The sequence below is a fragment of the Salmo salar genome, chromosome 17 (assembly GCF_965601325.2).
Source record: "Salmo salar chromosome 17, fSalSal1, whole genome shotgun sequence".
Lineage (NCBI taxonomy): Eukaryota > Metazoa > Chordata > Actinopteri > Salmoniformes > Salmonidae > Salmo > Salmo salar.
Window position 1 is genome coordinate 23017939 of NC_138307.1, and position 22465 is coordinate 23040403.

The 22465-nt window shown below is 44.8% G+C and overlaps 1 protein-coding gene across 2 annotated transcripts in view; it reads left to right on the top strand.

Annotated features, from left to right (window-relative positions):
- lrrfip1b (leucine rich repeat (in FLII) interacting protein 1b) overlaps nucleotides 1–21714 on the top strand; it is a 38534-nt gene extending 16820 nt beyond the window's left edge. Inside the window, exons 4-16 of one of the 2 annotated variants that reach the window (XM_045698099.2) lie at nucleotides 837–884; nucleotides 2523–2573; nucleotides 8108–8185; nucleotides 10048–10083; nucleotides 10198–10323; nucleotides 10583–10846; nucleotides 11066–11158; nucleotides 11406–11501; nucleotides 11667–11805; nucleotides 19019–19183; nucleotides 19340–19419; nucleotides 19680–19784; nucleotides 19971–21714. In XM_045698099.2, coding sequence (XP_045554055.2) covers nucleotides 837–884; nucleotides 2523–2573; nucleotides 8108–8185; nucleotides 10048–10083; nucleotides 10198–10323; nucleotides 10583–10846; nucleotides 11066–11158; nucleotides 11406–11501; nucleotides 11667–11805; nucleotides 19019–19183; nucleotides 19340–19419; nucleotides 19680–19784; nucleotides 19971–20081 — 1392 coding nt within the window. In that variant the 3' untranslated portion in view covers nucleotides 20082–21714. The remainder of the gene's footprint in view (nucleotides 1–836; nucleotides 885–2522; nucleotides 2574–8107; nucleotides 8186–10047; nucleotides 10084–10197; nucleotides 10324–10582; nucleotides 10847–11065; nucleotides 11159–11405; nucleotides 11502–11666; nucleotides 11806–19018; nucleotides 19184–19339; nucleotides 19420–19679; nucleotides 19785–19970) is intronic. The other variant, XM_082963623.1, reaches the window with a different exon arrangement.
- Nucleotides 21715–22465: the final 751 nt, after the last annotated feature.

Here is a 22465-nt window from a genome sequence, read left to right on the forward strand (position 1 = left end):
AGTAGTAGTGTTTGCACTGTGTACAGTGCATTGCCTGCATCGCCTGCATCAAGGAAGTGTTTAGTAAATGTGAGGCATGCACAGTGTTGAACACAACACCCCCTGTGTTGTGCAATGTATGTGTTTAGTATTCTCTATTTCTATGTCCCATCCTGTTGATAATATCATAGTTGTCCTGGATATAGCTGGACCTAGTAGCTTGGCATGTGTAGGTGCTCTCGGGCAGCATGTGTGCTTTTAAAGGTCTGTTGTGAACCAGACCAGACAGGGGCAGAGTTGATCCTCATTTCACTAGATCCTGTACCGCTACGGGGGTCTCCCATGCCATCTGACAGGGGTTAAACCCTTTTCACTGTACTGGGATCGCCATGACAACCCAGCGGGAGGATTAAACCCATGTCACATGACCTAGGAGTTTACAGTAGACCCTCCTCACTCCACCCCCACCTCTCTCTGGGCTTGTCTAACCAGTGGCTGTCTGCCTGCATCAGAGTAGAGAGGCCAGGGAATGCATAAGTAGTGTACTATAAATAAACGCATGCAGTGTCATGTCATGTCCAGATATGGGTTTGATTCCATTTCAATTTCGGTCAATTGGAGATGTTCTATATCTAGGTCAACTGACAGGAATGGAAATGGAAATAACCCCAGCCCAGCCCCAGTGTTCCCAAAACCAATCCAGTTTTGCCCTGTGCAGATTGTGTTTTTGTTTGGTCTTTGTCTATAAAATCCACATCTGGTGGCAGAACCAGAACCACTTCCTTCTTGACCTTTCCTCCTGACCTCTAACCTTTAACCGGGTACTTTCTTTTCCTCTTTCCTTCCGGGCCTTCCAGGAGGAGAGTGAGAAGTACTCCTCCCGTCCTTCACGGAGACACACGTCGGTCTGTATCCTCTCCCTGTCTTCTCCTCTCTACCATTATACGGCCTGACTGACTCCCCTTGTCTTCTCTCTACCGTTATACGGCCTGCCTGACTCCCCTTGTCTTCTCCTCTCTACCGTTATACAGCCTGCCTGACTCTCCCTGTCTTCCCCTCTCTACCATTATACAGCCTGCCTGACTCTCCCTGTCTTCTCCTCTCTACCGTTATACAGCCTGCCTGACTCTCCCTGTCTTCCCCTCTCTACCATTATACAGCCTGCCTGACTCCTGTCTTCTCCTCTCTACCGTTATACAGCCTGCCTGACTCTCCCTGTCTTATCCTCTCTGCCGTTATACAGCCTGCCTGACTCCTGTCTTCTCCTCTCTACCGTTATACAGCCTGCCTGACTCTCCCTCTCTACCGTTATACCCCCTGCCTGACTCTCCCTGTCTTATCCTCTCTACCGTTATACAGCCTGCCTGACTCTCCCTGTCTTATCCTCTCTACCGTTATACAGCCTGCCTGACTCTCCCTGTCTTATCCTCTCTACCGTTATACAGCCTGCCTGACTCTCCCTGTCTTCCCCTCTCTACCATTATACGGCCTGCCTGACTCTCCCTGTCTTCTCCTCTCTACCGTTATACAGCCTGACCTGACTCTCCCCTGTCTTCACCTCTCTACCGTTATACAGCCTGCCTGACTCCCCCTGTCTTCTCCTCTCTACCGTTATACAGCCTGCCTGACTCTCCCCTGTCTTCTCCTCTCTACCGTTATACAGCCTGACTCCCCCTGTCTTCTCCTCTCTACCGTTATACAGCCTACTCCCCCTGTCTTCACCTCTCTACCGTTATACAGCCTGACTCCCCCTGTCTTCTCCTCTCTACCGTTATACAGCCTGACTCCCCCTGTCTTCTCCTCTCTACCGTTATACAGCCTGCCTGACTCCCCCTGTCTTCTCCTCTCTACCGTTATACAGCCTGCCTGACTCTCCCCTGTCTTCTCCTCTCTACCGTTATACAGCCTGACTCCCCCTGTCTTCTCCTCTCTACCGTTATACAGCCTGCCTGACTCTCCCCTGTCTTCTCCTCTCTACCGTTATACAGCCTGCCTGACTCCCCCTGTCTTCTCCTCTCTACCGTTATACAGCCTGACTCCCCCTGTCTTCTCCTCTCTACCGTTATACAGCCTACTCCCGCCCCCCTCCGCACCTCTCCCCCTGTCTTCTCCTCTCTACCATTATACAGCCTGCCTGACTCCTGTCTTCTCCTCTCTACCATTATACAGCCTGCCTGACTCCTGTCTTCTCCTCTCTACCGTTATACAGCCTGACTCCCCTTGTCTTCTCCACCATTATACAGCCTGACTCCCCTCATACAGCCTGACTGACAAACATGTGCTTTTTTCCCCTATATGCTATTGTGTATATAACTAATGATTGCGGAACACTCTGAGGTAGAGGCTGCCTCTATACACAGCTCTAGGATCAGCTCACCCTCTCCAAATCCAAACCAGAACAGGATTCAAATGGGAACTTTTGGTCCTTAGGTCAGTGTCTAGGGGCAGCTTCAATCCACTGCTACAGCTGAACAACACACAATGATACACAATGATGTGCATTGATTGATTGTTGTGTGTTTGTGTGTCCCTTTCCCTCCCAGATCTCAGACGATGAGGAACGGATGTCAGTGGGGAGCCGAGGAAGCCTTAGGGTTAGTATATACCATAGAGATCCTATTAAATGACTAGTTCTATGATATCTACTTCCTGCTTCTCTAACATCTCATAGTATAAGGCCTACTGTATATAGGACAGACTAAGAGCTCCATTCAATCTGTATCGCTGCAGTAAAGGCAATGTTCCCACGTTAGCGAAGGCTGCATTCACCGTAAGCGCTGCATATGTCGGCTTTACATTTCTATCTGGAATCTGTAACGCTTCAGCTAGCGTCCCACCTGGCCAACATCCAGTGAAATTGCAGAGCGCCAAATTGAAAAACAGAAATACTCATATTAAGCGTTCATAAAATATACAAGTGTTTTACATCGGTTTAAAGATGAACTTCTTGTTAATTCAGCCGCTGTGTCAGATTTCAAAAAGGCTTTACGGCGAAAGCATACCATGCGATTATCTGAGAACAGCGCCCAGCAGACAAATCATTACCAACTGTTACCAGCTAAGTACAGGAGTTACACAAGTCAAAAATAGCGATAAAATTAATCACTTACCTTTGATGATCTTCATATGGTTGCACTCAGGAGACTCCCATTTACTCAATAAATGTTTGTTTTATTCGATAAAGTCCCTCTTTATATCCAAAAACCTCTGTTTTGTTGGCGCGTTTTGTTCAGTAATCCACAGGCTCAGAGGCGGTCACAATAGGCAGACGAAAAATCCGAAAAGTACAGGAAAAGTTCGTCGAAACATGTCAAACGATGTTTATAATCAATCCTCAGTATGTCTTTTCTCTAAATAATCAATAATATTTCAACCGGACAAAAACGTCTTCAATAGAAAGGAAAAACAATGAGCGGCGCGCTCGCGGGAACGAGCGAAACCAGCACTGTACACTTCCGTGGTACTCTGACTAAAATTGCTTTTTACTCGTCGTTTTTCAAGATAAAAGCCTGAAATCATGTCTAAAGACTGTTGACATCTAGTGGAAGCCATAGGTACTGCAATCTGATTCCTAACCCATTGGATTCTCTATAGGCATTGATTTGAATTACAGCAAGATTTTTCTCAGGTTTTCGCCTGCCATATCAGTTCTGTTATACTCACAGACATTATTTTAACAGTTTTGGAAACTTTAGAGCGTTTTCTATCCAATACTACCAATTACATGCATATCCTAGCTTCTGGGCCTGATTAGCAGGCAGTTTACTTTGGGCACGCTTTTCATCCGGAATTGAAAATACTGAGAGAGGCTATCCAGGCTGAATAGAGCCCTGACATAACACACAGCTCATTGCACTTCCACTGTTCATATATGAAATCAAGAATGTCATCAATGAGACGGTACGGGTTGTAAAAGTCTCTTCCTCCATGTGTCATGATGTCTCAGAGATACTACACATGACTGAGGTAACATTCCGGTACATGTATCCGGTATCAGAGTTGGAATGTGGCCTTTGAAACATGGTTTAACCGTTGCAAAAGTCTGGGCGATTTTCTCTCTACCTTTTTAAAGGAACTCCTCCACGCCTCGTCCCATTATGGCGATGGGACCCCGCCTGAAGTGAGAACACCACCTGTCGTGTGAAAAACACCTCTATTTAAATCTGAGGTGATGATGATGGAATCACTGATGGTGAAGGTGTTCTATCAAAAAGGGGTTTTGAAGACACACAAGGTTCACACACTGAGAGTTGTGGCATTATCAAACAAACAAGACTACATGGATATAAGCTAGGCTAGTAGGACTAAGTTAACACTGGTACACAGACAGTTGTTATGGTAATGAAACGGTAGACTTTTGGCCGGGAAGACATGCATGCGGTTGAAATGGCTCATAACCCAACTAGTTATCAGCACACCCCAGACAGTGAACGTGGTTTAACGGGACGGTCTGGTTGTCGGCTGTATTGTCACCGCACTTCCCTTGTCATAATAACTGTCACTAATGAATGTCTGAAATGCCTCTAGACATAACAACATGCCTTTTTGTTTTGGTTCGTTGTCAAGGGAGTTGACAAGGGACCAAACACATTTTTATCTCTCTCTGTTGGGTTCATTTTCCAGAGGAATCATTTCTCTATTCATATTTTGTTTCTCTCTTTCACTCTCCCCTCATCTTTGTTTGTCTCTCTCTCTCTCTCTCTCGCTCTCTCTCTCTGTGTTGTGGCGTTGTAGAGAAACTTCTCATCTGATCTGTACTGCAGCTCCAACAGTCTCCCCTCCCTCAGACATCAAAATTCCACTCAAAATGGCCGGGTCTGTCCCCACTCATTTATTCCTCTCTCCTTCACGTCTCATCCCTCTTTCCATTTCCCAATGCTGCTCCATCTTTTCCCAATGCTGCTCCACCTTTTCCCAATGCTGCTCTACCTTTTTTGACCTCCTTTTTCCCCTCCTTACTTCCCTACCCACTCACTCTCCCTCCTTCCTTACCCACTCAACCTCTCCCTCCTTCCCTACCCACTCAACCTCTCCCTCCTTCCCTACCCACTCACCCTCTCCTTTCCTCCTTCCCTACCCACTCAACCTCTCCTTTCCTCCTTCCCTACCCACTCAACCTCTCCCTCCTTCCCTACCCACTCAACTTCTCCCTCCTTCCCTACCCACTCACCCTCTCCCTTCTTCCCTACCCACTCACCCTCTCCCTCCTTCCCTACCCACTCAACTTCTCCCTCCTTCCCTACCCACTCAACTTCTCCCTCCTTCCCTACCCACTCAACTTCTCCCTCCTTCCCTACCCACTCACCCTCTACTTTCCTCCTTCCCTACCCACTCACCCTCTCCTTTCCTCCTTCCCTACCCACTCAACCTCTCCCTTCTTCCCTACCCACTCAACCTCTCCCTTCTTCCCTACCCACTCAACCTCTCCCTCCTTCCCTACCCACTCAACTTCTCCCTCCTTCCCTACCCACTCAACTTCTCCCTCCTTCCCTACCCACTCAACTTCTCCCTCCTTCCCTACCCACTCACCCTCTCCTTTCCTCCTTCCCTACCCACTCACCCTCTCCTTTCCTCCTTCCCTACCCACTCAACTTCTCCCTCCTTCCCTACCCACTCAACTTCTCCCTCCTTCCCTACCCACTCAACCTCTCCCTCCTTCCCTACCCACTCAACCTCTCCCTCCTTCCCTACCCACTCAACTTCTCCCTCCTTCCCTACCCACTCACCCTCTCCTTTCCTCCTTCCCTACCCACTCAACTTCTCCCTCCTTCCCTACCCACTCACCCTCTCCTTTCCTCCTTCCCTACCCACTCAACTTCTCCCTCCTTCCCTACCCACTCAACTTCTCCCTCCCTCCTTCCCTACCCACTCAACCTCACCCTCCTGTTGGTTTCTTAGAATGACAGAATAGTAGATTCTCAAAACATAGAGCTTTTTCCAGTTGTACATACTAGATAGAATCACTGTTGTTTATCACTTACAGTAGAATGTTGGATTGTTTCCCTCTCTGTCCATCTTCAGCCCTCCATGCTCTTTATTGATGGCCCACGCACCCAGAGTCACAGGGTTGGTTCCTCTTTCCTATGACCTCTGACCTTTCACCACCTGTTTAGACAGTAGATAAATAGATAGATAGATCTGTGATGTGTCATTATAAGGCATGCGAAGAATGGTTTGGCAGAGGGGCTAGATGTTATCAAGACCCACATACAGTCCTGGCCCTAAAAGTTAGATTTCCAAAACACTTTGAAGTGTTAAGGAGAACGTGAGACAGTAAGCTGAGTTGCAGAAGTACAGTGGTGTCTGCTAGGTGGCATGCTATAAGACATTGTGGGATGTACAGCTGATCCTTCAGGTCCTTTTCCTGCATGATTACTGAGATGGACGTGTCTGTATACGTTCGTGAGGTGAAGTCTGATGCAGTGTGTGTGTGTGTGTGTGCGTGTGTGCGTACGTGCGTGCGTGCGTGTGTGTGTGTGCGTGCGTGAGGTGAAGTCTGATGCAGTGTGTGTGTGTGTCTCTCTCCTATCTACAGGGCTCTGTGTGTGACGAGGCTGTGCAGAGTAGCACACGGCGCTTTAGTGGCTCCATCTCTCGCGGTGTAAGAAGCCCTGACGCCCCCTCTCTTACCCTGAGGGAGGTTACTTGGCATGCTCCCTGTGGCAACATTGGATTGCATAGTCCAGCAGTGGTCAACCCTCCTCCTGGAGAGATACGAGCTACTGGGTATGCAGGCTTTTGTTCCAGCCTTGCTCTAACCTGATTCAGCTAATCAACACCCAGATGAGCAGCTGATTAGTAGAATCAGTTGTATTGGAGCAGGTCTGGAGCAAAAGCCTACACATCCAATAGGTTTCTGGGAAGACAGTCGGCCACCCCTGGCCATAGTCTGTCTGCATGACAGTGTTGTCAGTCTCTACTTCTATCAGGATCAGTGGTGTCTTCTGTTTTTAGCAGACTCACCAAACAAGGAATCCTTCTTTAATTCGTTGTATTCCACTAATTCCCACCCTGTATTATCTTACGGTGCGTCTTTTGTGTTGATGACTTTTGGAAACACAGTGCAAAGTCATAGTGAGATTGTGTTGGGTTTTCAAGTATGTCTAGAATTGTGGTTGTTGTGACGGTTTTCAAATCAAAAGGGAGGCTTGAATAGACAGCATGCATGGAATGTATCACTGTGTTACCCTGATGAGGGGCCTTGCTTGGCATGCCCTATGTGCCAACGTGGAATTGCATTGTGGGGTCGACCCACCCTCCTCTTGAAGCGATACTAGCGGCAGGCTGGGTGTGCAGGTTTTTATTCCAGCCCTGCTTGAACACACCTGATTCTCTCCAGTAGGAGGGTTGGCCACCCCAGGAGAAGTCTGCATGACAGTGTCGCCACTCCACTACTTCTTTCTATTGGGGTTTCTTGTGTCTTTCCCACATGTGGATTTCAGACTTCCAGAAGAAGGAATCCATGTTTTCAGTTAGCTGTATTCCACCAATAACCATCCTGAATTATCTTACAGTGCGTCTTGTGTGTCGATGACCTTTGCAAACACTGTGCCAAGTCACAGTTTGATTGTGACTTTGTGGCGTGGGGTTTGCAGTATGTCTAGAATGGTGGAGTCTAGAGTGGAGTGTACACATGGAATTGTATGTGTCTGGGTTTTTGATGTGTGGGAGGGTTGTCTTTGGTCTAACAGGGCCTGGTTGACTATCAATGTATTCCCTTGTCTCTTCAGCTCTGTCTGTCCCTGCGTCAGCTCTGTCTGTCCCTGCGTCAGCTCTGTCTGTCCCTGCTTCAGCTCTGTCTGTCCCTGCGTCAGCTCTGTCTGTCCCTGCGTCAGCTCTGTCTGTCCCTGCGTCAGCTCTGTCTGTCCCTGCTTCAGCTCTGTCTGTCCCTGCTTCAGCTCTGTCTGTCCCTGCTTCAGCTCTGTCCGTCCCTGCTTCAGCTCTGTCCGTCCCTGCTTCAGCTCTGTCCGTCCCTGCTTCAGCTCTGTCCGTCCCTGCTTCAGCTCTGTCCGTCCCTGCTTCAGCTCTGTCTGTCCCTGCTTGCTGACTGACAAACTCTGTGACTAACATCTCTCTCTTTTCCATTTCCTTCTCTTTTCCTATTTTATCCATCTTCTTTTTGTGCCAGCCTTCAGACTACAGTGGTTTTCTGGGCTCCAACTCTCGGGCCTCGTCCAGGGCCAGCTCTGCCCGTGCCAGCCCAGTGGTGAGCTCTCTTCATTGGTCACTCCCTCTAACCCGCAGCCTTCTTTAGGCCTAGTCCTTACATCCTTTTCTCTGTTCTCTATTCTGTTAAATGACTTCCCAATTATTATCATCCCAATGAAGAGTGTATTGTCCAGAGAACTGAACTCTATGGTCCTGTCCTGTGTGTCCTCATTGACAGCTGACAGTGCTCAGGTCCCTTATGCCCCCTGGTGGACATTACAAAGACTGCAGCTTTGGTACAAGCAAAGAATATATGGTCCCGACCTGGCCAATGTGAGGTGGGCCTCTGTGTGGACGCATGTGGGTGACACTGACAACTAACATGCAGCCTGGACTGGAGTGGATATGATATGACTAACTCTGTAGTGTCCAGTGATATGATTAACTGTAGTGTCCAGTGAATATGATATGACTAACTCTGTCATGTCCAGTGGATATGATATGATTAACTCTGTAGTGTCCAGTGGATATGATAAGATTAACTCTGTAGTGTCCAGTGGATATGATATGACTAACTCTGTAGTGTCTAGTGGATATGATAAGTTTAACTCTGTAGTTTCCAGTGGATATGATATGACTAACTCTGTAGTGTCTAGTGGATATAATATGAGTAAGTCTGTAGTGTCCAGTGGATATGATATGACTAACTCTGTAGCGTCCAGTGGATATGACTAACTATGTAGTGTCTAGTGGATATGACTAATTTAATTCTGTAGTGTCCAGTGGATATGATATGAGTAACTCTGTAGTGTCCAGTGGATATGATATGATTAACTCTGTAGTGTCCAGTGGATATGATATGACTAACTCTGTAGTGTCCAGTGGATATAATATGAGTAAGTCTGTAGTGTCCAGTGGATATGATATTACTAACTCTCTAGTGTCCAGTGGATATGATATGATTAACTCTGTAGCGTCCAGTGGATATGACTAACTCTGTAGTGTCCAGTGGATATGATAAGATTAACTCATTGTGTCCAGTGGATATGATATGACTAACTCTGTAGTGTCCAGTGGATATAATATGAGTAAGTCTGTAGTGTCCAGTGGATATGATATGACTAACTCTGTAGTGTCCAGTGGATATAATATGAGTAAGTCTGTAGTGTCCGGTGGATATAATATGACTAACTCTGTAGTGTCCAGTGGATATGATATGAGTAACTCTGTAGTGTCCAGTGGATATGATATGACTAACTCTGTAGTGTCCAGTGGACATGATATGAGTAACTTTGTAGTGTCCAGTGGATATGATATGAGTAACTCTGTAGTGTCCAGTGGATATGATATGATTAACTGTAGTGTCCAGTGGATATAATATGAGTAAGTCTGTAGTGTCCAGTGGATATGATATGACTAACTCTGTAGTGTCCAGTGGATATGATATGATTAACTCAGTAGTGTCCAGTGGATATAATATGAGTAAGTCTGTAGTGTCCAGTGGATATGATATGACTAACTCTGTAGTGTCCAGTGGATATAATATGAGTAAGTCTGTAGTGTCCAGTGGATATAATATGAGTAACTCTGTAGTGTCCAGTGGATATGATATGACTAACTCTGTAGTGTCCAGTGGATATAATATGAGTAAGTCTGTAGTGTCCAGTGGATATAATATGAGTAACTCTGTAGTGTCCAGTGGTTCCGTGGTTCAGAATCAGATGGTGATCCAGAGAGAGTTAAGCATGACTCTAAAGATACTTGTTGTGATGCAGTGTGTGGATATTCAGAGACGGATACAGTATGGGCATGGCCTGGATTTACGGTGTGTCAATCAACTAAATTTGTGACATTGTAAATATGTGTATCTCCTCTCCTTATCCTCTCCTAAGAGTAACCAAGTTGTTTTTCCCTCTACAGGTGGAGGAGAGATCAGACAGGGACTTCCTGGAAAAGGTACGGGTCACACACCTGATCTGAAACTCTAGCTTTTAATGTATTAAAGATGAAGTAGGGAATATAACTGTTGTGAAACAGCCTTCAAGACGGGCCTGTCCTGTTTCCTCCCAGGGTTCCAGGACTGCCTCTACCCTCTCAGCAGTCACTCTAGCATCGCTGGGCGGGCCCTCCTCTCGCAGAGGCAGCTGTGACACCTCTATCTCAGTAGAGACAGAGGCCTCCATTCGAGAGATAAAGGTAGGCCCATAGAGATACTTCTATGAGTAGGACCATACAGTATATCTGGGAAAGAGATGGTCCATGGTCTAAAGTCCATGTTTTTGAAATTATTTTGTTGACTCTAGAAACACTTCTGATTATTACAGTAAGTATTCCACGGTTGAAGACGAACAACGTCTGCATAGTTGTATTTGAGATATTAAATGCTTAACTGTTTTGCTTTGTTTCTCCCCTGACCTCTCACCCCTCCACTGTCCTCCATTTTGTCTCTCAACAGGACTCCCTGGTGGAGTCTGAGGAGAAGTACCGTAAGGCCATGGTGTCCAACGCCCAGCTACACAACGAGAAGTCCAACCTCATGTACCAGGTGGACACGCTGAAGGACTCGCTCATTGAGCTGGAGGAGCAGCTGTACGAGTCTAAACGAGAGTACAACGACAAGGCCAATGAGTTTGAGAGGGAGAGGCACGCCCACAGTGTTCTGCAGCGCCAGTTTAACGAGATGAGAGAGACGCTGAAACAGAGTGAAGAACTGCTAACCGTGAGTACTCAGGTCATCGCAAAGACTTCCTGCTAACAACAATACGGTAACAAAAACAGTACTTCCACTCAGAACATAACACTAACATAGATCTAACTTAGGTCTCTTGCTAAACTTGCTGTAGTCTCTTTTCCTGCTGCATACTCTCTGCATGCTGATTTTCCCTCCCTTCTCCTCTGTCCCTTCTTTTCCTCCATCTTGCTTTCGTCCCGTGGCCAGGAGGTGGGCCAGCTCCGTCTCAAACGGGACAGCTGTGTTAGGGAGATCTCCGACCTGCAGGAGACCCTCGGATGGAAGGAGAAAAAGATTGGGGTACGCTCGCGGAATAGAGGGTGAACCCCAAACCGTTAGCCGCATCATTGCTCCGGGAAGTTCTACAGAAAACGCTTCCATTCCTCTGTCAGCTACTCAAGTTTAACGCTCCAAACTAACCAAGACATTTCCACTATATCTCTTTTTCCCCTCAATGCTTCTCTCTTCCTTTACTGTGTTTATCCTTCCCTTCTTTACCAACTCTTCCTCCCCCTCCCCCTGCTGCTGCTGCTTGGGTATGGCTCAGGCCTTAGAGAGGCAGAGGGAATTCTCAGACGCCGGCATGCGGGATGAGCGGGATAAGCTCAGGGATCAGGTGGTCCACCTCAAAGACGCTCTGAAGGTACAGCACCTTGAAGTACTGCTGAGTGAAGGTTTCCTCATCTTGACTTCAAAGAGGGCCTCCATGCACATGTCAGCAAACACTAGAACAATAGGAAGTTCTAATGGGCAAAATACTTTCTGAAAGATTATTCAGCTTTATTTTGCTCGTTCTCTCCCAAATCAGAAAAATGGGATAGTGCTGTCACCTGAAGTAACCACCAATGGGGAAGCAGGACAGATGATTGATGGGCCTCTCAGTACAGACTCTACCTCCCGATTGGCTCAGGAGTCCCAGCCATCTCATGGTGGGGAGAGCATGCTTGGTAAGAAAATAACCCACCGGTGCAATTGCTCATATCTGATCTCTGTTTATTTACCACCATCCTACTCGACTCATGTTGAATGATATTGTGCAGTCATGTTTTTTTATTTGACTTGTCTTCTGTCATTCGGATGAATCACCGTTAGAAATGTTGCATGATGGGATACAAAACGAGGATGGTTGGCTCTCTTTTTCTTTTTTCTGACGTCATTGTTTTGCAGTATTGTCCTCCATGGGATTATCATCATAATGTTAATTAATCCTGTTGAGTCAGTTGCTGATTCTGCATTCTAAATCAGCCGGGATCAAGGCCTTGATTGTATTCTCTACAAATGGCTCCAAATTAATTCCCCTCCAGCAATCCTTGAATTTCCGTGCTTGCACTCTCAGACGCTGAAGAATGACCTGTGTTTGGCCCTCCAATCTATACCCTGTGATCTTCCAGGCGAAGCACCAGAGATGCAGTTGGACCATGGCGAGGTGAGGACACCAGGGGGAAGCAGACTTCTACATGAGGCTGACAACTACTCACATGACCAGGAGAGGGCACTACTGGAGATAGAATCTTTGGACAAGTTAAACCAAGACAAGTTGAATGACAGCCTGCAGCAACAAACAGACACTGAAGCAGAGCAGGCCAAGTACTGTGACCAAGAGACACAGGTGGATGTTGCTGCACCTGAAGTAGCCATTTTGATGCATTTTGGTGACAAAGAGACTCAGGTTGAATATGAAGTAGAGAAACCCCAATACTGCGACACAGAAACCAAGGTGGAACCTGCTGAACTTGAGGGAGCCATTTTGGTTCAAAAAGAAAATACCATCTGCAGTGACAACGGAGATGGGGTGAATCAAAGAGGATTTGAACCAGAATCTCTGGAACAGGCAGAGAATGAGGAAAACAGTGGAGAAAGTAACAAGGAAGCTGTACCAGTAAGCGGTGGCACTGACGGACAATGTGAGGAGAACACAAACCTTGAGAATGGACGGGAAAACACAGATGACTTAACCTCCCTCAGACAGGACAGAGGAGGTAGAGCCCAGCCCAGACAGGATCCAGTCAGAATCACCCAGTCGTGTAGAGAGAGAAGAATGGTGCATCATTGAGGAGAACATCTATGAGGAGAAACTTCAGCAGGAAGCCATTCAGGAGCAACAGACAGAACAGGGGGAGGCTTCAACAGGTTCACCAGCAGGGGGAGACAATGAGTTAAACGATGGGGCCTCCGCTGGATATATAGACAGTTGTGAAGAAGCCGTTCTACTTGTGAAAGAGGAGGAAACCTATCTACCTGTCGAAGAAGAGCACATCAGCTCCTCACCCGGACCCTCGGCACTTGGCCAAGAGATACAGCCATTACCCGAGGCGGCGGAGGAGGAGAGAGAGCGCCCCCCAGTGGAAGAAGCCCAGAAACAGGAGAGCGGTGTAAGAAAGGGACTAAAGGGCAATAGAAAGGGCAAGAGCAAAGATCCTTGCAAAGTAAACTAGTTGATGATCACTGTACTCTCAAAGTGTTATTTGATGTGTAATAGACTACTGACTGGGGTTGCAGCCAGTCTCTATGGGTTTCTTTGTTTTACTCAAAGGAATTACATGTTTTATTTAATGACTTATTTAGTGCCTTGAATAAATTAACCATGTTGAAGAGCGATTGGTTTTGTTGTATTTTGCACTATTGCATACACTCACTGATTTCTGGGTTCCATAAAACCTCACCAAGCTTCCATTTATGCACAGGTGGTAGGATTATATTACACAATAACACTTCTGTATTGTTCATGTGTCTGGTTTTTACACGCAACATACTAGATAACAATTACATGATTAAATAGGTAATAAGTGGGAGAATATATCAATCCCATGACATGTTATCTCCACTCATTTGTATGTGTCAGCTGTTTTAAACTCTTTTCATCCATACTCACAGTCCCTCCAACATACTGTACAGTATTTCAGTGGTAAGCAACTGTGTGCATATTCTCAGGTTTTCAATGAACTGCAGATTGTGATCAGTTGGGTGAAATGTTTTATAATTGCAATGAATTAAGTTTGGACACACCTACTCGTTCCAGGGTTTTTCTTTATTTTTTACTATTTTCTACATTGTAGAATAATAGTAAAGACATCACAACTATGAAATAACACATATGGAATCATGTAGTAAAAAAGTGTTAAACAAATCAAAATATTGTTTATATTTGAGATTCTTCAAAGTAGCCACTCTTTGAATTGATGACAGCTTTGCACACTCTTGGCATTCTGTCAACCAGCTTCATGAGGTAGTCACCTGTAATGCATTTAAATGAACAGGTGTGCTCATTTAAATGTTCATTTGTGGAATTTCTTTCCTTAATGTGTTTGAGCCAATCAGTTGTGTTGTGACAAGGTAGGGGTGGTATACAGAAGATATCCCTATTTGGTTAACCTCCCTGGGGGGCAAACTATTCAACAGCCAGTGAAATAGCAGGGCGGCAAATTCAAAACAACAAAAATCTCATAATTCTAATTTCTCAAATATACACTTCTCGTTAATCCAACCACATTGTCCGATTTCAAAAAGGCTTTACGGCGGAAGCATAACATTAGATTATGTTAGGACATCACCTTGACAAGAAAAACCACACAGCCATTTTCCAAGCAAGGAGAGGCGTCACAAAAAACAGAAATACAGCTAGAATTAATCACTAACCTTTGATGATCTTCATCAGATGGCACTCATAGTTACACAATACATGTATGTTTTGCTCGATAAAGTTCATATTTATATAAAAAAAAAAACATTTTACATTGGTGTGTAATGTTCAGAAATGTTTTGCCTCCCAAAACTTCCGGTGAATGAGCACATCAATTTACAGAAATACTCATCATAAACGTTGATAAAATATTCAACAGTTATTCAAAGAATTATAGATACACTTCTCCTTAATGCAACTGCTGTGTCAGATTTCAAAAAAGCTTTACGGCAAAAGCAAATTTTGCAAATATCTGAGTACAACGCTCAGATATCAAAACAAGCCATACAGATACCCGCCATTTTGGAGTCAACAGAAATGACAAAAATTACATTATAAATATTCACTTACCTTTGATGATCTTCATCAGAATGCACTCCCAGGAATCCCAGTTCCACAATAAATGTTTGTTTTGTTCAATAAAGTCCATCATTTATGTCCAAATACCTCCTTTTTGTTCGCGTCTTTAGTCCACTACTCCAAATGCAGGAAGCACGCGCAAAATGTCACGACGAAAAGTAAAAAAAAGTTATATTTACGTTCGTAGAAACATGTCAAACGATGTATAGCATCAATCTTTAGGATGTTTTTATCATAAATCTTCAGTAATATTCCAACCAGACAATTCCAATTTCTTCAACAAAGAAAATGAACACAGCTAACTCTCATGTGAGCACGTGCCTCTGAACTCATGTCATTTTCTCACTCATTTACTTCCAGGAGCTCTTATTCTCTCCCCATTCACAGTAGAAGCATGAAACCATGTTCTAAAGACTGTTGACATCTAGTGGGAGCCGTAGGAAGGGCAAAATGAACCCTAAGTCACTGTATACTGTATCACTTGAAAAACTACAAACCTCAGATTTCCACACTTCCTGGTTGGATGTTTCTCAGGTTTTTGCCTGCCATATGAGTTCTGTTATACTCACAGAGATCATTCAAACAGTTTTAGAAACTTCAGAGTGTTTTCTATGCAAATCGACTAATAATATGCATATCCTACCTTCTGAGCCTGAGTAGCAGGCAGTTTACTACGGGCACGCCTTTCATCCGGACGTCAAAATACTGCCCCCTACCCTAGAGAAGTTAAAGACCAAGTCCATATTATGGCAAGAACAGCTCAAATAAGCAAACAGAAATGACAGTCCATCGTTACTTTAAGACATGAAGGTCAGTCAATTTGTAAAATTTCAAGAACGTTTTACATTTCTTCAAGTGCAGTCGCAAAAACCATCAAGCACTATGATCAAACTGGCTCTCATGAGGACTGCCACAGGAATGGAAGACCCAGAGTTTCCACTGCTGCAGATAATTATTATTATTACCTTTATTTAACTGGGCAAGTCAGTTATGAACAAATTCTTATTTTCAATGACAGCAGGTTAACTGCCTTGTTCAGGGGCAGAATGACAGATTTTACCTTGTCAGCTCAGGGATTTGATCTTGCAACCTTTTGGTTACAAGTCCAACACTCTAACCCCTAGGCTACCTGCCACCCCAAGAATAAGTTAATTAGAGTTACCAGCCTCAGAAATTGCAGCCCAAATAGATGCTTCACAGATTTCAAGTAACAGACACATCTCAACATCAACTGTTCAGAGGAGACTGTGTGAATCAGGCCTTCATGGTTGAATTGCTGCAAAGAAACCACTATTAAAGGACACCAATAAGAAGAAGAGACTTGCTTGGGCCAAGAAACAAGAGCAATGGACATTAGACCGGTGGAAATCTGTCAAAATGTGCGATTATTTTTGTTCCAACCGCAGTGTCTTTGTGAGACACAGAGTAGGTGAATGGATGATCTCCTTATGTGTGGTTCCCACCATGAAGCATGGAAGAGGGGGTGTGATGGTGCTTTGCTGGTGACACTGTCAGTGAATTATTTATAATTAAAGGCACACTTAACCAGCATGGCTACAATTGAAATGGTTTGGGATGAGTTGGACCGCAGTGAAGGAAAAGCAGCAACAAGTGCCCAGCATATGTGGGAACTCCTTCAAGGCTGTTGGAAAAGCATTCCTCATGAAGCTGGTTGAGAGAATGCCAAGAGCGTGCAAAGCTCTCATCAAGGCAAAGGGTGGCAACTTTGAAGAATCTAAAATCTAAAGATATATTTAACACTTTTTTGCTTACTACATGATTCCATATGTGTTATTTTATAGTTTTGATGTCTTCTCTATTTTCTACATCTACAATGTAGAAAATAGTAAAAATAAAGAAAAAACCCTTGAATTTTTTATTTTTATTTTATTTTATTTCACCTTTATTTAACCAGGTAGGCAAGTTGAGAACAAGTTCTCATTTACAATTGCGACCTGGCCAAGATAAAGCAAAGCAGTTCGACACATACAACAACACAGAGTTACACATGGAGTAAAACAAACATACAGTCAATAATACAGTAGAATAATAAGTCTATATACAATGCGAACAAATGAGGTGAGATAAGGGAGGTAAAGGCAAAAAAGGCCATGGTGGCAAAGTAAATACAATATATCAAGTAAAACACTGGAATGGTAGATTTGTAGTGGAAGAAAGTGCAAAGTAGAAATAGAAATAATGGGGTGCAAAGGAGCAAAATAAATAAATAAATACAGTAGGGGAAGCGGTAGTTATTTGGGCTAAATTATAGATGGGCTGAATGAGTAGGTGTGTCCAAACTTTTGACTGGTACTGTGTATATATACTGCTCAAAAAAATAAAGGGAACACTTAAACAACACATCCTAGATCTGAATGAAAGAAATAATCTTATTAAATTATTTTTTCTTTACATAGTTGAATGTGCTGACAACAAAATCACACAAAAATAATCAATGGAAATCCAATTTATCAACCCATGGAGGTCTGGATTTGGAGTCACACTCAAAATTAAAGTGGAAAACCACACTACAGGCTGATCCAACTTTGATGTAATGTCCTTAAAACAAGTGAAAATGAGGCTCAGTAGTGTGTGTGGCCTCCACGTGCCTGTATGACCTCCCTACAACACCTGGGCATGCTCCTGATGAGGTGGCGGATGGTCTCCTGAGGGATCTCCTCCCAGACCTGGACTAAAGCATCCGCCAACTCCTGGAGAGTCTGTGGTGCAACGTGGCGTTGGTGGATGGAGCGGGACATGATGTCCCAGATGTGCTCAATTGGATTCAGGTCTGGGGAACGGGCGGGCCAGTCCATAGCATCAATGCCTTCCTCTTGCAGGAACTGCTGACACACTCCAGCCACATGAGGTCTAGCATTGTCTTGCATTAGGAGGAACCTAGGGCCAACCACACCAGCATATGGTCTCACAAGGGGTCTGAGGATCTCATCTCGGTACCTAATGGCAGTCAGGCTACCTCTGGCAGGCACATGGAGGGCTGAGCGGCCCCCCAAAGAAATGCCACCCCACACCATGACTGACCCACCGCCAAACCGGTCATGTTGGAGGATGTTGCAGGCAGCAGAACGTTCTCCACGGCGTCTCCAGACTCTGTCACGTCTGTCAAGTGCTCAGTGTGAACCTGCTTTCATCTGTGAAGAGCACAGGGCGCCAGTGGCGAATTTGCCAATCTTGGTGTTCTCTTGCAAATGCCAAACGTCCTGCACGGTGTTGGGCTGTAAGCACAACCCCCACCTGTGGACGTCGGGCCCTCATACCACCCTCATGGAGTCTGTTTCTGACCGTTTGAGCAGACACATGCACATTTGTGGCCTGCTGGAGGTAATTTTGCAGGGCTCTGGCAGTGCTTCTCCTGCTCCTCCTTGCACAAAGGCGGAGGTAGCGGTCCTGCTGCTGGGTTGTTGCCCTCCTACGGCCTCCTCCATGTCTCCTGATGTACTGGCCTGTCTCCTGGTAGCGCTTCCATGCTCTGGACACTACGCTGACAAACACAGCAAACCTTCTTGCCACAGCTCGCATTGATGTGCCATCCTGGATGAGCTGCACTACCTGAGCCACTTGTGTGGGTTGTAGACTCATGCTACCACTAGAGTGAAAGCACCGCCAGCATTCAAAAGTGACCAAAACATCAGCCAGGAAGCCTAGGAACTGAGAAGTGGTCTGTGGTCCCCACCTGCAGAACCACTCCTTTATTGGGGGTGTCTTGCTAATTGCCTATAATTTCCACCTGTTGTCTATTCCATTTGCACAACAGCATGTGAAATTTATTGTCAATCAGTGTTGCTTCCTAAGTGGACAGTTTGATTTCACAGAAGTGTGATTGACTTGGAGTTACATTGTGTTGTTTAAGTGTTCCCTTTATTTTTTTGAGCAGTGTATATAAAAAAATCTGGGTAATTAAGTACAATGTGTTGTATGTATTACAAAAATAATACAGATTAGAAACCAAAAAAACAAGGCTGTTAATTGAACCGTGTGGTAAAAGTTGACGTACAAAACTACTCTATTACTGACCTCGACTACTCAAACTACCCTATTACTAACCAACTATTAGAATTTCATGCTGTTGATTCAAAGTCAGCTGTCTGTTTGTATTGCAGAAGTCAGACTGAGGAAAATAGTTGATGAGAGGGAGAGTTTAGCTGATCAGGTGAAGAGGCTGAAGTCTCAGCTGGAGGGGAAACAGAGGAACGGGTCAGAGGGTTTGAGTCCTGAGGAGGACGGTCTTGAGAACGGCATGGACCCCCACATCCTCGACTTACAGAGTGAGTCACATTTCACGTTTACTAAGACAGATCTAGCCTTTTACCTGGCTGTCTCACTAGTGTACATTGTCAAGTGTGTGAGTGTAGTATACGTTATGCAAACCTATACAACAATACTTGACTGACATCCTTCTATCTTTATTTCTTCTTCTACAGGGGATGCCAACCGGCAAATCAGTGACCTCAAGTTTAAACTGGTGAAATCAGTACAGGAAGTCACAGCCCTGGAACAGAATGTAGGTACCGTTTTAGTTCCTAGACAGAGGGAGACATGTATGACTATATCCATGAAACACATGACCAATCACGTTCCTCATGGTAAACGTGAGAAAATAAGCAGTATCTTGTACAGTCTGGGTTGGAGACTATTGACCATTTGCTCCACTAGGAGCTCCATGGAATATGTCCCGTAAGTCACGTGTTCAGTCTAGTATGAGGCATATCACATTTCATACAACAATCCATTTATTCACCCCCTCATTTCTCTCTTGGCCAGATCATCCGGTTGGAGGGTCAGGTGACTCGTTACAAGTCGGCCTCTGAGAGCGCAGAGAAAGTAGAGGACGAGCTCAAAGTGGAGAAACGCAAGCTACAGAGAGAGGTAGGCTACTATAATGTCAGGTTTACAAAAACAACCAAAGAATCACAGAGCCCACAAGCCATTGGGTCATATCTAGTATGTCAACCCCACATTTCTTTGCATCAAGTCTACGCCAGGTATACGCTGTTGCCTTTAGGTTGCTTCTCCCCTCTCAAACTCTAAACGTTTTCTCTCCATTCTCTCTAGCTGAGGTCTGCCCTGGACAGGATTGGTGAGCTGGAGGCCAGTAACAGCCACCTGGCCAAGCGCCTGGAGAAGATGAAGGCTAATCGGAGCGCCCTATTGGCCCAGCAGTGATGTACTTATTGGTTGTCATGGCTATTTGCATCTCTGACCTCCCGATGACCTTTGAACTTTAATCTATCAGGCACTCTATTAACACACCCAGAAAATTCAAACCAAGCGAGGACTTGCTGGAGCAAAAGCTTCAATGAAACATATCCACACATATTGTAATCACAAATTCATTCAGTGTTGTGCCCATCTGTACAGTATATCCAGTGATTCACCAAGCGACACAGAGGGAATGTGTTACTGACCCTGGGAACACTCCTCACTGACTGTGACCGAGGCTGGACTCCCCAACTAACTTGTGAAGGGGGAATATTCTGCACAAACAGACAGCAAAGAGGACCTATCCTCCTCCTATAGCTCTTAAGAGGACCTATCCTCCTCCAATAGCTCTTAAGATGACCTATCCTCCTATAGCTCTTACGTCGCCCTGTGCCATGATTACCCCTAAAGCATTTATTCCCAATCATTAACCTCTCGTCTCTGTAACACGTGGCACTATCTCTCTGTGCTACTTGGGGTCCACGTCTGCTCCAGCAAGTTTATCCATCCACAGAGAGGAAGAAAGACTAAAAAGGAGCGTTTCATGTATATTCTTCTGTTATTGTCTATATATTTTGAAGTGAAAATGCACTCTGCTCCCTCCTGTCCCCCAAGCCAAACTCTGATGTTAATGTGTAAGGTGATGTTTATTTGTATGTTGTATATGTGTGTGTCTCCGTAGGTATATGTCAAGTACATCAGATGGGTGGAAATACACATGGCACAACATTAATTAAGCAATAAGGCCCGAGGAGGTGTGGTATATGGCCAACATACCACGGCTAAGAGCTATTTGTTGGCCATATATCACAAACCCCCGAGGTGCCGTATTGCTATTATTAACGGGTTACCAACGTAATTAGAGTAGTAAAAATACATGTTTTGTCATAACCGTGGTATACAACGGCTGTCAGCCAATCAGCCTTCAGGGCTCGAACCACCCAGTTTATAATCAGGATTATCCTATACATCTCATTGTTTGTGCCACGTGATGAAAATTATAATGGTACTTGAGGAAAAATATCACCAGCTTTTAACGTCTGAAATACTATGTCCTCCCTTGAGCAATTTAAACGACTCATTGGGGAACGACAACTCGAACAATCAGTTGAAAAATGTACTTCTACTGCAACAGTTTTCGAACGTATCGAATCGGCTGTCGCAGTAACACTTGCTGTAAATGTTCGACAATCTGACAAACCAGATCTCATGCAGATAAAACATCAGTTATATTCTGACATAACGGGAAGTGTTCCCTTATTATCCTGCTCCTCAATCTCAAGCATGTCATGCCTTATTGAGGGGGGGAAGAAAGCATTGTTGTTCACTTGTGCTTTGGACATGTTTCCCCTCCTACCCCCTATACTTTAGTTAAGCTCGGACATCTACTTTTTGGGGAAGTCTACATCTGTTTACATGCTTTAAAACTATTGTTATTTGTCCATGAATGAAGCTAATTGTAAACATTGTGCAATATTGGAAAGGTCTTTGGGAAGGTGAGGCTGTATGGTCCTTGCTTTACTTGAGAAATGTAGGGGATGTTTGACGTAGCATTGACAAGCACCACATTAAACTAATGCAACTCTCTGCTAAAACGATTTGTCCATATGTGAATAGTTTTGTAAAAGATGCCAAACGCATTCATGATTTATGGCCCCGGGGAAACAGCCTGATGCGTGTCACATTATAGGATGCTGAAGAGAAACACGGCCGTGTTTAGAAGCGGAATTTATCTTCACTTTGGACATTCAGAACTTGACAGGGAAAAAGTATTTACACTGCCGTGTCATGTCTTTGTCCATTGTGGTGCTGAGCATGACTTTGGCAGGAGCTCACCAGAACTGAGTACCGGTGTTATAATACTGATGTTTTGTCGGGACTGATAGGCACAACTAGTAGAAACTAGAAAGGTTCAGCTCCCGAGTGGCCTCGTCGGGGACCCAGTTGTTGAAAACTACCATTTTAGCTAACCCTAACCATTTTCCTACCTCCTCACCCGACCGGCTACGTTAACTCCTGCTGCGTCGGGGTAAATTCAGGTAGGTCCCTCAGTTTCGTTTTCTTCCACATAAGAAAATAGACAGCGGGACTCTTGGTATTTGTTTTGTTAGTCCATTGACATGACATTTGCTTGTCAGCCATCCAGTTAAAATGTCGCAACTTTCAAAATACAGAACTCATCCATGTATGATGCATTTTGCATCATGATACAAAACGTAGCATACAGGGATGATTTATGTATTTTGAAGTTACACATGTCGTGAATACTTGATGGCTGACAAGCAGCTGGAAAGGCAGCACATGCTGTATGAAGAGTCAGCTGCAATTAGAGATACATGTAATTGCCT